This window comes from Sturnira hondurensis, unplaced genomic scaffold (assembly GCF_014824575.4).
Source record: "Sturnira hondurensis isolate 20B ecotype Veracruz unplaced genomic scaffold, ASM1482457v3 Scaffold0016663, whole genome shotgun sequence".
In the NCBI taxonomy this organism is placed as follows: domain Eukaryota; kingdom Metazoa; phylum Chordata; class Mammalia; order Chiroptera; family Phyllostomidae; genus Sturnira; species Sturnira hondurensis.
The window spans coordinates 15,881,914-15,894,468 of NW_028089294.1; the positions used below are offsets into that span (position 1 = coordinate 15,881,914).

General features: G+C 47.9%; 1 protein-coding gene across 1 annotated transcript in view; it reads right to left on the bottom strand.

Moving 5' to 3' along the window:
- Positions 1-12,555, bottom strand: part of DRC1 (dynein regulatory complex subunit 1) — a 29,566-nt gene that overhangs the window by 15,591 nt on the left and 1,420 nt on the right. Inside the window, exons 2-7 of the mRNA XM_037066849.1 lie at positions 11,843-11,930; positions 8,207-8,319; positions 5,021-5,204; positions 4,579-4,716; positions 3,529-3,615; positions 2,611-2,733 (exon numbers count right to left, since the gene is read on the bottom strand). Of these exons, the coding sequence (XP_036922744.1) occupies positions 2,611-2,733; positions 3,529-3,615; positions 4,579-4,716; positions 5,021-5,204; positions 8,207-8,319; positions 11,843-11,930 (733 nt within the window). The remainder of the gene's footprint in view (positions 1-2,610; positions 2,734-3,528; positions 3,616-4,578; positions 4,717-5,020; positions 5,205-8,206; positions 8,320-11,842; positions 11,931-12,555) is intronic.

A 12,555-nucleotide genomic window follows, 5' to 3' on the forward strand; every position in this document is an offset into this window, starting at 1 on the left:
TGCAGGGGATGCGCGAGAAGCAACCATACATTGATGTTTCCTCCTCTCTCCTTCCCTTCCCCTCTAAAGATAAATAAATAAAATATTTAAAAAAAAAACAAAAAACTTCATCTATGTGCACTTGCATACTTTCTATAAATCTGGCCTTTAAAAAAATCCCCAAAAGTACAGTGCCATCCGTTCTTTGATTTTCTGTCCAATGATTTCACATCCCGATGGCAATCTGTGGCCTCTCACAGGAAAAAGGCAGGTGCAGATGCCTCAGAGCCGCCGCCCACGGCACACGCGCGCACACACACACACACACATTTTCCTGCTCTGAGTGTCCATCCCCCTGCCTTCCACAAGCCCACCCTCCACCGTTAGTGCCTCCCGACAGAGGGGCCAGGACAGCCAGGTGTCCCGGACTCGCTGCCTCTCTGCCCCTCACCTCCTTAGTCATACCTCACCAAACCCCCATAATCTCCCATGTCTCTGAACTTTCTGGTTTTGTTCAAGCATTTGAAAGTTAGACTAAGAACTTGCGGTTCCACACCTACAACTCAATAGCAAAACAATAGGTTTCCTGAATAGAAAATGGGCAAAGCACCTGAATAGACAGTTCTCAATGAACACATACAAATAGCCAACACTATGTGAAACTGTGCTCAACACCATGAATCATCAGGGAAATAAAAACGAAGATGACCCTGAGATACGACCTCATAGTGTTAGGATGGCTGCTGTCAAAAACCAAAGGACAACAGGTGTTGCCAAGGACACGGGGGAGAGAGAACCCCTGTATGCTGTTCATAAGAATGTAAATGGGTGCAGCCACTATGGGAACAATATGGAGGCTCCTCAAAAAAATTAAAAATAGAGTCATCATTTGACCCAGCAGTCCCGACTCTGGGGATGCGTCCAGAGGAATTGAAACCGGGATCTTCGTCACAGGCTTATTCACAACAGCCAGCTAAGTGCCCAGCAATGTACTACTGGATAAAGAAAGGTGGTATTATACCCAATGGGATATTATTCAGCCTTCAAAAAGAAGGAAATTCTGCTATTGGCAGCCACACGGGTGGACCTGGAGGATGTCATGCTAAGAGAAATAAACCAGACGCAGAAAGGGCTGCATGATCTCACTCACATGTGGGATCTAAAATGGTCAGACTCATGAAAGCAGGAGAAGACTCTGCTACCGGGGCTGCCAGGGTTGCGGGGTGTGGAAGAAATGGGGAAGCGTCGGTCAAAGGGCACAGAGTTTCGGTTATGCAGGGTAAGTCCGGAGGTTTGCGGCCCGCCAGAGGGCCTCTGGTTAACCATGCCATGGTGCAGACTTCAAATTTTGCTAAGAGGGTAGATTTTCTAGTAAATGCTCTTACCACAAAAGGAAAACAAAACAACAGCAAAAAAAAAAAAAGAACACAAAGTTCCATTATTTCCCTGAGGCCAACTGTGTAGTTTTGTTGCATAAATTATCATAGAACCAAGATAACTTCAGAACGCTTAACAACAGGCGTTTTCATTGGAAGTGTGGTGTGTGCAGCCCACACAAGTGAGTGGGGCTGTCACAGACCCTGCTGTTCTTTGTCGGTGACTCTCATTTCCATGACGTTGATGTGAGAAAGGCCAAGGAAAATCCTCAGAACTGGTAAAAATATACGTAGTCTAGTGGGGTTTTTAACTTAACCTCTTTATATAAAATGACAAGAGGAGGAAGAACTAAATTCTACCAAAGGCTATGTGGAAAAGCTTTAATTTAACACGCTTTTCTAGATAGATACTGAGATGAACAGACCAAGCTTGAATATTAAGAGGCCACTGTATCACAGCTAAATGTACTTACAGATGTACTTTTTTAAACTGATGTCAAGACACAGAGTCCCAGCCCTGGGGAGAGCTGTCGAAACTAGCAAAGTCCAGCCTCCTTCCCACTGCAGGAATTCTGCAGAATAAAGACAGGCAGGGTCTTTCAGCCTTCAAATACTTGATGAGATGAAGGACTCTGTGTTTTGAGAGATAGACTTTTCTATATTGGATCGTTCTAACTTATTAGAACGTTCTTTCCAATGGTGATTCAGAATGTGCACCACAGCGATGTCCGACCGTCAGTCCAGGGGCTGCTTGGAATAATGGCAAAGATACAGGCTACAGAACCGGACAGAACTGGGTTCTAATCCAGGGTTTGCCATTTACTGGACGAGTAGCCTTCTCTCTGAGCCTCCATTTGCTGGCCAAGTAAATGCTACCAGTGATCTCCCCCTTTCATGTTAGGGTGAGGGTTAGAGAAACAGACGCCCACTGGAGGGCAGCTGTCCTGGTTCTGGCCCTGGGCCACAGCCGATGTGCCCTAAGGACATTTTCCACCTGCTTGGCTAATATGCACAACTCTCTCAACAATTCCTCAGGTGCCTTGGGGCATCTTGGTGGTTTTCCCCCAGTTGACTGAAGAAAGCGCTCCTCCAGCGCACCTTGTACATGAGCCCCTGCAGATACGGCCGTTTAAAGAAGGCAGACCATCAGTAAACGTAGGCTGAACGGACCAGCTGTAGAACGTCAGCAGTAGACGCCGAGGCTGAAACGTGCACAGGCGCTCTCCGTCCGCTCCCGCTGAGGACCAAGCCCTACCTGCACGTCCTGCTCCAGCTTGATCTTAATCGTGTTGTACTCTTCGAAATCCCAGACCCTCTGCTTGCTCAGCTGCCTCTCATAGTCCTCCGCCTTCTTGAGCCGGTTTGTAAGATACTCCAGCTGAGGGCACAGGAGGACAGGGGAAGTCAGGCCCTCTCCCTGCCCCATCTCTCCTTCAGATGGCTGACAAGTGTGGCACAGGGAATGGTCTGAGACAGTCATGACTCAAGAGAGAGTCTGTCAGCCCTGGGAAGCCCTGGTGCCCCAAGGCTATGTATCGTTTAACAGGGTCCTTCCTCCGGAATGTCCGAGAGGAGCATGCCATCAGGACATCAAGTACAGGGGGACGTAAGGTGCAGCGCAGGGAAGAGAGCCAGCAATCTTGAGTAACGATGTATGTGATAGCCAGATTTATGGGGGTGATCACTCTGTAAGCCACGGAAAGCTTTAATCCCTATGTTGCACACCTGAAACTAACAAAATATTGTATGTCAACTGCAATTGAAAAAAAAATTAAGATAGGCCCTGCAGTCAGATATTTGTATTTCTAAAAAAAAGTCCATTACATCTTGGTTGTTATTTCTTTATTCTATACATCCCTGAAATAGAGTGACAACCTCACACCCTGTAAAATGTGTCTTACAGCACTTTCTTGGGCCACAAGCATCCGTGGCTGCGGCCACGGAATCAAGAGAGACGGTGACGGGACCGTGGAAACCACAGCGAGCTGCACAGAGGGCCCTCGCCATGAGCGGGGCGACTGCCATCTGCAAGGCCACCTGATGAACAGCGAAGAGCAGCCCTGAATGTCTGCCAGGGCGATCCTCCACAAGCCACAAGACGGCCCGCATGGCCAGTCGAAGCAGACGTCATCCCCGCCTCCACGGATCACCCCGACACCCGCACCCTACCTACCTCTTTGGCGTTGTGAGCCTGCAGTGCCCGCTCCCATTTCTTCTTATTACTGATCAGGAGCTCCTGCCGCTCCACCTCAAATGCCTTCTACGAGCAAGAAGGAAAAGGGCTCTTGTGTCTGTTCTGATTAAGCAGGTCCCACAGCATCGAAGAACCCATAGCTAACAGCCAAGTGCCATGTCACCACACAAAGTCAAATCCAAAGGCAGACTTGCCACGTGTCACACAACCAAATGGCTGGGGAGGGAGCTGCCTGGAAGTCAGTGTTACGGAATGCGGGCTGCTCACAGGTTGAGAGAAGAAACCTGCCAACTGTCCAGTGGCTCAGTCAATACCTGCGCCCGGGAGCTGGAGGAAAAGCCAGTGCCCTCGCTGGCAGTTGTAGGGCGAACCTGGCGTGTCATTCAGTCGGGACGGGGGGGGGGGGGGTGCTGATTGCTGTGGGTGGGGTTCCCATGAAGCAAAGACAGCGTGGAGCTCACGAGGGGCAGGCCTGGGACGAGGGAATGAGTCCCTCATAATCCAGACAGAGAGGTGTCCTTCCCCTTGGCTCTCTCTTTTTAGAGAGATCTAAGCCTCCATTTCAACTCGATATTTCATTCAAATTCAAAGTACTGCTTCCTGAATCCTCCTTAGCATGCCTTCCCCATCCCCCATCCCTGACCAGCGTAAGTAAATCGAGTAAATGATGGTTACGCAGCACCAATCCCCCTCCTCTGCTCCTCTTACCCCCACCCAGCTTTATTTCCTTCGAAGCACCTGTCAAGTTACATACTCAGCAGTTTCTCTCTGTTGTCCAGCGGTCTCCTACTAGGATACAGGCTGCACTGAGAGCCTTGTTTTGTTCACGGCCGTACCCCCAGCCCCCTGTACAGTGCCCGGCAATAGTAGGCCCTTGATGAATACTCTCTGAATGAGTCAATAAGCTAACGAAACCCCAGAGTGGAGACAGAAAGCAGAGGACCAACACAGGTGGGCGCCTTCTTGGACGTGTAGGGCCAACCCAGCCCGCCTCCCAGGGCAGAAGGCAGGTCTTGCACACCCTGTTACCTCGATGTGGTTGAGCTCCTGACGAAAGGTTTTCATCACACTCTTCACTTGTTCCTCCATCCTCTCCAGCAACAGGCTGATGTCATCTGATTGTTTCTTCAAGTCCTTCACATACTGGTCATCCTTGATTTTTAACTCCTAGAAGAGAGCATGGCAAAGGTTGGTCACACACGGAGACAGAAGCACCCACCACCTGGACCCCTGTCATCCGCACCTGTGACCACTAGGAATTACATGGTACAGGGAGAACGCGGCTTTGGGAGCACCAGAGAAGGCCCGGGGAGAAAGTGCGGGCGATGGCGAGGGGTTGTGCAGCACTCTGAGGCCTAAAGTGAGGCCTCCGCATTTCTCCGTTCAGGAAAGGCAGACCCATGGCCCAGTGCAAGCCCCCCACCCCCAGTCGGACCCCACCTGGCCGGGATGAACGACCTGGGCCTCTTGCCTGCTGTAACTCATTGATGAGCTTGTTCTTATCTTCTATCAGCCCAGCACAGTGCTCCTGCTGGGTGTTGAGCAATTCCCACAGTTCCTGGGGAATTCTCTTCTCTTTGCCCTCCCTCCACTTGGCAGTAATTTCATCGAATTTGTCATGACTGGTCTTGACTTCATTCTCCAGTTTTTCCAGCCTGCAAATACAAATGTGCAGTCCGTGCCGGCTCCACTCCCCGTGCTGCCTTCCAACAGAGTGGGCAGGTCCCCCAGAGTCCGTAACACAGGACCCGGGTACCAAGCACTGCCCCCACACACGCCCACCCAAAACCAAACCGGGCTCCGAGAAATCTGTTTCTTTCAGTGTAATGCTTGAGTATAAAGCAACCGAACCCAAATAAACAAAGTAGCACACAACAAACAGATCAACAGTAAAGCCACACACACACACGCACATATGCACACAGATCAATAGTCCATTGGTCACATGCTTCTGAGTAAGAGGGTGACAGTAGTTAACACTTGGTCACTGGAGTTACTTAGCTTGTGTTCAAGTCCTGACTTTGCTATTAACTGATTCTCAACTTTTGACAAGTTACTGGGTTGGCCAAAAAGTTCATTTACTTTTTTTCTGTACAATGGCTCTAGTAGTGCTTAGTTGTCTTTAACTTCATTCAAAACAATTTCATTGGATTGTATTGTGACAGCTATTATGTCAGCGTGTATTTTTTTAAAACTTACCCAAATTGGTGAATTTTTGTGCAGCAATTTTAATATCGAAGATGGAAGAAGATATGAAGCATTTTGGTACACTACGCTTTATTATTTCAAGAAAGGTAAAAATGCAACTGGAACACAAAAAAAGACTTGTGCTGTGCATGGAGAAGGTGCTGTGACTGACCGAACATGTCAAAAGTGGTTTGAGAAGTTTCTGGGTTACTATTGACATTTTGGCCAAATAGTTCTTTGCTGTGGGGCTGCCCTGTGCATTGGAAGATGTTTAGCAGCACCCCTGGCCTCTACCCACTGGAAGCCAATAACCGGAGATAAGCCAACATGCTCAACATATCCAATTTAATAAAGTTCTTGGTGAAAATTAAAACTGTGTCTTTTATTTTACAGAAAAAACTAACCAGAATTTTGGGCCAAGCCAACACTTAACCTTGCAAGCCCCACTGTTCTCACCCGTGACACGGAGAAGGCGAGAGCCTCTGCTGCTACGTGGCTGTCGTCAGGACCAAATGAGATGATGCTCAGTGCAACCATCACTTAGCAAATGCTACTCACATGATGAACTGTCATTATCAACATGACCTTGAGAGTCTGGCCGTTCCTCTCCCAAATGACCAATGAATGTCCACTGGCATCCACAAACAGGGAGACTCCATCATTAGCGATGGAAAACAGGGGTGGTCTTTTTAGAAATCCCAAAGAAACTATGTGAAGGAGACTACAGAGGTTGGGCCTGGGTTAAAGGAAGGCCTTAGGTCTGAGGACGGGGCATAGGGCATGTGCCTGAGACTCTGTCCCTTCTCCAGCAGAGGGCGCTCCCACGACACTGTCTCCAAACAAGCCTGCACACCCCCTTAAGGAAGGACGGGAATTGCAACCTAATCATCTTCTTTTTTTTTAATATAATTTTTTAATTTAATTCTTGTTCAAGTACAGGTTTCGGTCTTATATTCCCAACCCTGCCCGCCCCCGACCCCATGCTCCCCGCCTCCCTCCCCTTTCTGCCCCCCACCCTTAGTTATTGTCCATGTGTCCTTTATACTTGTTCATGTGAGTCCTTTCCCTTTTCCCCTATGATTCTCTCCCCTCTCCCCTCTGGACCCTGTCAGCCTGTTCCATATTTGAGTGTCATTGGTCATATTTTGCTTGCTTGTTTGTTTTGTTGTTTAGATTCCTGTTAACGGTGATATCATATGGTATTTGTCTTTCACCGCCTGGCTTATTTCTTCTGATCCCCTTTCCCCTTGCCACCCTCCAAGCTCGGCTACGTAGTACCTGTTACATTTCAATGATTTTCTTCCTCCAAAAAATGAATAAATAAAAACAGCCATCGGGTCACCTCTCCAAAATCCACATTCGTCTTGTAACTAACTCTGCACTTAAACCCTTCCATTTGCCCTGAGCGTCTGGGGACGAGTCCTCACTCCTTGGCCTGGCACTCAGGGCCTTTCGCAAGGTGCCCTGCTGGGGACCAGCCAGTGTAGTTCCTGGCATAGCCCATGCCAGTCAGTAGGAAGTTTCAAGAACAAAGTCACCAACTATATACTAATAAAGGTGGTACAGCTGCCAATAAGGGAGATCCTTACGTTTAACAACTAAAAATACCATTGTTAAACTTGCACTGTGTGTGTACATGCGAAGCTGGATTAATGGTCAAGAGGGTCTCTCCTCTGACTGAACTGTAGACCGAGGGGCAACCTGGGAGCTGGGCAGAGGGGTGCGCGGCAGCCCTCCCACTGAGGACCGGAGCTGGAGGTCTGCCAGGGGCTCCAGTGGTCCCTCCGACGCTCTACACTCTGCGCTTCAACCATGGAGTCTCTCCTATTCTTCAACACCTGCTACATTGTACATAACACTGAGATGTCTATGGGTCTGGTCACTCTCACTAAACTGAGCTCAGGACAACCCAACCGACCTTCTAATTCTCATCTCTTCTCATCCCCCAACCCGCTGCCCATACGCCCTTCCCTACCGTGCCATTTTCAAGCATATCACGTGATCTGTGGGTTTGCATGAGCTGGTCCCTCTGCCTAAAACACCTGCTCCTCAAATCCTACCCATCCTTCACGGCCCAAGCAAACGTCACTCTGCCTGGAGAGTCTCCTCTGTAAACTCTCCAGAGAGAATTAAAGGCTTCCCTGTACATGTTTCCACAACTCTTTACACCTAACCTTCATTTTCACATGCATCGCAGTGACGTGTTTCTATGTCTATCTTGACTAGACTGTCAATGTCAAGACCAGAGGCTCTGCTCACTCCAGGTTGTACCCACACAGCCTGGCACCCAGAATGGAATACTTAAGAAAGGGAGGGGGAGGGGAGGGAAGGAAAGAAGGAGGAACAATTCATAAGGGGGCAGGACTGTGCCAAGTTTGACAAAGTCACTTTCCAAGGACTGGGGAGAACTCAGGGGCGCACAGAGGAGGCACCTACGCAACCACCAGGCTTCAGAACAGGGGGGCCTCACCTCTGACGCCTTAGCTCCTCTTCCTCCACCCTCCTGTGCGTCTCTCTGACGTCCGTGGCCACCTGGATGTTCGTCACCAACTCGGTGCCACAGAGCAGCAGCTTAGCCAATTTCTGAAAGCAAGGAACTTACAACGTCAGAGCACTTCATAGAGAATTTATATATTTAGGAAGTGTATAAAACCGTTTATAAGGAATTATAACTTTATAACTTCAAAGGAATTTATAAAGTTAGAAACACTTGTCACAACCGTTGGTAACTCTTCTATCCACCCAAGCACGAATCAAAAGCTACCTTAAGACTTTTCTTTTTTTCTTCTTTTCTTTTTCTTCCGTTAAGGATTTTATTTATTTATTTTTAGAGAGGCTGGAAGGGAGGGAGAAAGAAACATCAGGGTGCGAGAGAAATATCGATGGGTTGCCTCTCACAGGCCCCCAGCCAGGGACCTGGCTCACAGCCCAGGCTTGTGCCCCGACTAGGAACTGAACCGGCAACTTTTTGGTTCGCAGACCAGCACTCAATCCACTGAGCCACACCGGCCAGGGCTCCTTTTCTTTTTTAAATTCTTGCTCTCGTTTTTGTTTTGTTTTTTAACCTTAAGACTTTTAAGAATGGCATCTATGTAGCATCCCATTTCCATTGGGACGCTGTGCTGTGTTGCTATCGCACAGTTTAACAGCACTCTGCAGTTCTGGGTGGGCTTCAGTTTCTTCTCCGGGCAGGGACCAGCCAGCCAGTGTGCTGGCGCGCGCTCTAGGGACACACTTCCCCCAGTCGACCTCCAGGAGGCTGACACTGCCAGGGTCCTTTCTAAGACTCTCAGCGGGGGCAGGGCGGGGGGGGGGGGGGGGGCAGGGCGGGGGGGGGGGGGTGGTGAGGCAGACAGTAACCACTGTCCTTTCATATCCATCTCCTCTCTTCTCCTAGTAACTGAATACCCGCGTTTTGGCTGGGCATTTGATCTCCCAAAACAGATACACGCCCCAGAGTCCCCTGCAGCCAGCGTGGGCTGATCAGCAGCACAGGAGCAGAGCCGGTATGTGTCACTTCTGAACTGTGCCTTGAAGCGGAAGAGTGCACCTTCTGTGGCCCCTACCTCCCCCTCCTCCCAGGCTGGAACGCGGTGCTAGAGCACAGTAGGAGGGGCCGCAACCGTGGCCGAAGGAAACGTAACGTCCTCATCGGGCGGTAATTATAGAATAGGCTGTGCTAACCGACTCATAGAAGATTCATGTGCTAAGAGTTTCCTTGTAAGTATTTTATAGACATCAGCACTTGCACCGCCTACTTAATTAACCAAGGAATGGTCCTGACCACGAGAAAATGGGCAAGTGTCAGAGACTCATGCAGAACCAGCGACGCGGCCGCACGTCCTCCTCCCAGGCATGGGCAGGGAACTGCGGACAGAGGGACGAAACCGCAAGACAATGCACACCGGAGACAGCACTGACACCACCCAAGAGCCGAGCTGAGAAAATTCATATTGCTGGAAATTCCTGCGTCCCCCTCTTCCCAGGGTTCCCCTACATAAATTAGCCAGGATGCCTGAGATGCTCAGTTGGGCTTTGAGACAAGAGTCCCTCGTCTTCCAGGTCTCTCGCACCAGAATAAAACCACTTTCCTTTACATCAGCACCTGCCTCTCAAGTATTGGCTTTCGGAGCAGTGAAGCAGTGGGCAGCCAGACCTGCATTCAGTTACAAGCAGATGAAGGGCAGAAGGAGGTGAGGGCCCAGCACGGAAGAGACCCCATGTCAGCCCTGGGTTAGTAAGTGGGGCAGAAAAATAAGCTTCTATCTTATTGAAGGTAATGTTACGTGGGATCTTCTGTTACAGGGAAGAGAACCGTAGCTGGCTGCTCTGCCCTCTCCCTTCACCGGCTCAGGGATTCTGCCCTTCTAATCCCTCCTTGTAAACACCACACTCGGTATCCACAAATGATGACATCGTTTGTGATGTCATCATTTCACCAAAAAGTTACGTACACTTCAGTTATGCCTAAGGTTTTCCAAGTCTGTTTTGGAGCCTGTACATTCTCCAACTCTCCAATCATTTTGGAACCGAGAACCTATAAACATCTCTATCCCAAGGACTGACTGACTCAGTCAGAGACTCTGTCTATTTCATTTTGAAATACAGTTTTCATGAATATGAAACAGACCCTAAACCCAGGTAACCTGGGCAACGTAGACTCTTTAAAATGCCCTTGGCCTTATCACTTGTACTGAATAGTCAGGAAGTAATGGCTTTCCTACAGCTTTGATCAATTTTCTATTTTTCACTCAGACAATACAAACATCAGAAATTTCTGAATCAAGACTTTAAGACACAAAGTGAAACTGAAAATGTTACAGACACCAACAGACCAACAAACACACCCTGATGTTTTTGAGACCCAAAGGAAGAATTTAAATGGAGGTCCACGTACCATACATCTAAGTATCTAAAAATTATAATTCTGTGTTATCAACTGCCAATAAAATATGTTCTTGACAGCTTTGTCACAGTTTAGACTCCTATTTGAATTTAGACCACATCACGCAGTTCCACCCAGAAGGTGGTGGCTAAGGGGGAGCCCCGTAACACTCTGTCCCACACCATTCAGGGCTTCACGTGCAGGCATATGGATTTCCCAGACCGCACTCCCAAGCTCCATCCATGGCCCTTGCTCATCCATCAGCCTTGAGGTGGCACAACAGCGGCCTTGCTCATCTGCCCTGAGCAGGACAGATCTTGGGAAAAGCCCCATGTAGGCCTTGAAAGCGCACTCAGAACCCTTTGGGCAGGGAATTTGTGGTTCTGCGATACACAGAGAGTGACCTAAAGGGGGAACTTGGGCTCTAAATGAACTTGAGGCAAGTCCACTTGCTGGAGTGCATTCAGAAGGAAGCCAGAGCAATACGCCAGAGCCTCATCATTATCCCTTCTGTTTAATGCGCTGAAGGCCCTGTCTAATGCAATAAGGCAAGTAAAAGAAATAAAAGGTACAAATATTAAACAGGAAGACATAGAACTTAATTTAAGATGATATGAATATATACGTAAAAAACACTAAAGTAATAAAGAAACTTCAGGTAAACTACTAGAATTGAATTAAAAAGTGAATTTGACTAGGTTGCTGGATACCAAATCAATATAAAAAAATCAACTGTACTCTTTACATCAACAATGAATAAGTGTCACCTCAATAAAATATAAAACATTGCTAAACAAAATGAAAGAACACCTAAATAAATGGAGGAATATTTTGTACTCCTGGGTTATAAATCTGTATATTAGTAACATATTATTTCTTTCCCAAATTGCTCTCTAGATTCAACCCAGTATTAATTAAAATCCCAGCAGGTTTTTTGGTGGAAATCGACAAGCTGATTCTAACATGTATGTGTAAATGCAAATGGTCAAAAACAGCCCAGACAATCTTGAAGAACAAGCATCAGTTCCAGAGACGGTAACACAGAGGCCTACTCCTACGGAGCTCCCACGATGGGCAGATTCAGTTCTGCCTGGAGACAGGAGAGAGAGTCTGCACCACACTTTTGTCTCCTCTGGGTTTCTGCTAGTCTAAGTACGAGCCCCACCTCCCGCCCTCTAGTCTCGCAGGACCGCCGAGACCCATTCGCTGCTGAGTTCATACCAGTCTGCTCTCTTCCTTCTGCTTATAGCTCTTGCTTTGATCTTCCTCACTCTCCTTCTTCCCATCTAAATATTCTCCAAGCGCTTCCCTGTGATGGGAAAGAGCAGAGAAACTGATATTATTTCTAGCCCTTAAATTCTTCCTTTAAAATTCTACCTTCACACGATATACAAAAATACATTCTACAAGGTTAAAAATCTAGAGATTAGAAAAACACAACCATAAAACCCTTAGATGTAAATAGAGGAGCGAGAGTAAGACCAAAGTGGGGGGGGGGAGATTGAAAGATTTTACTTCCTAAAATTTTAAAATTTTATCCTTAAAATCAAGAGGTAAAAACTGGTAAAAGATCTCTGACAAAATTTTGCTCTTTATTAAATAGAAAAGCCTCCTTCAAATCAATACCCCAAAAAGACAAAATACCAGATAGAAGAATTGGCGAAGCATGTGAACAGGCAATTCACGGGAGAAATGAAAATGGCAAACAGATGCTTGAAAACATGTTCCACTTCGCATATAACCAGAGAAATGAAACTGCAAACCTGTGAGGCCTCATGCCTCTCCTATAGACCAGAAAAGATCGAAAAGGTTGGCAATACCCACCCACACTCACAGGGCAATGCTCATTGTCCTGATCGCTGTCAGAATATAGTCTGAGCAGAGCAGGACCATCGGGCTACCCCACGGAACATCCCACGGAACATCCCACTGAG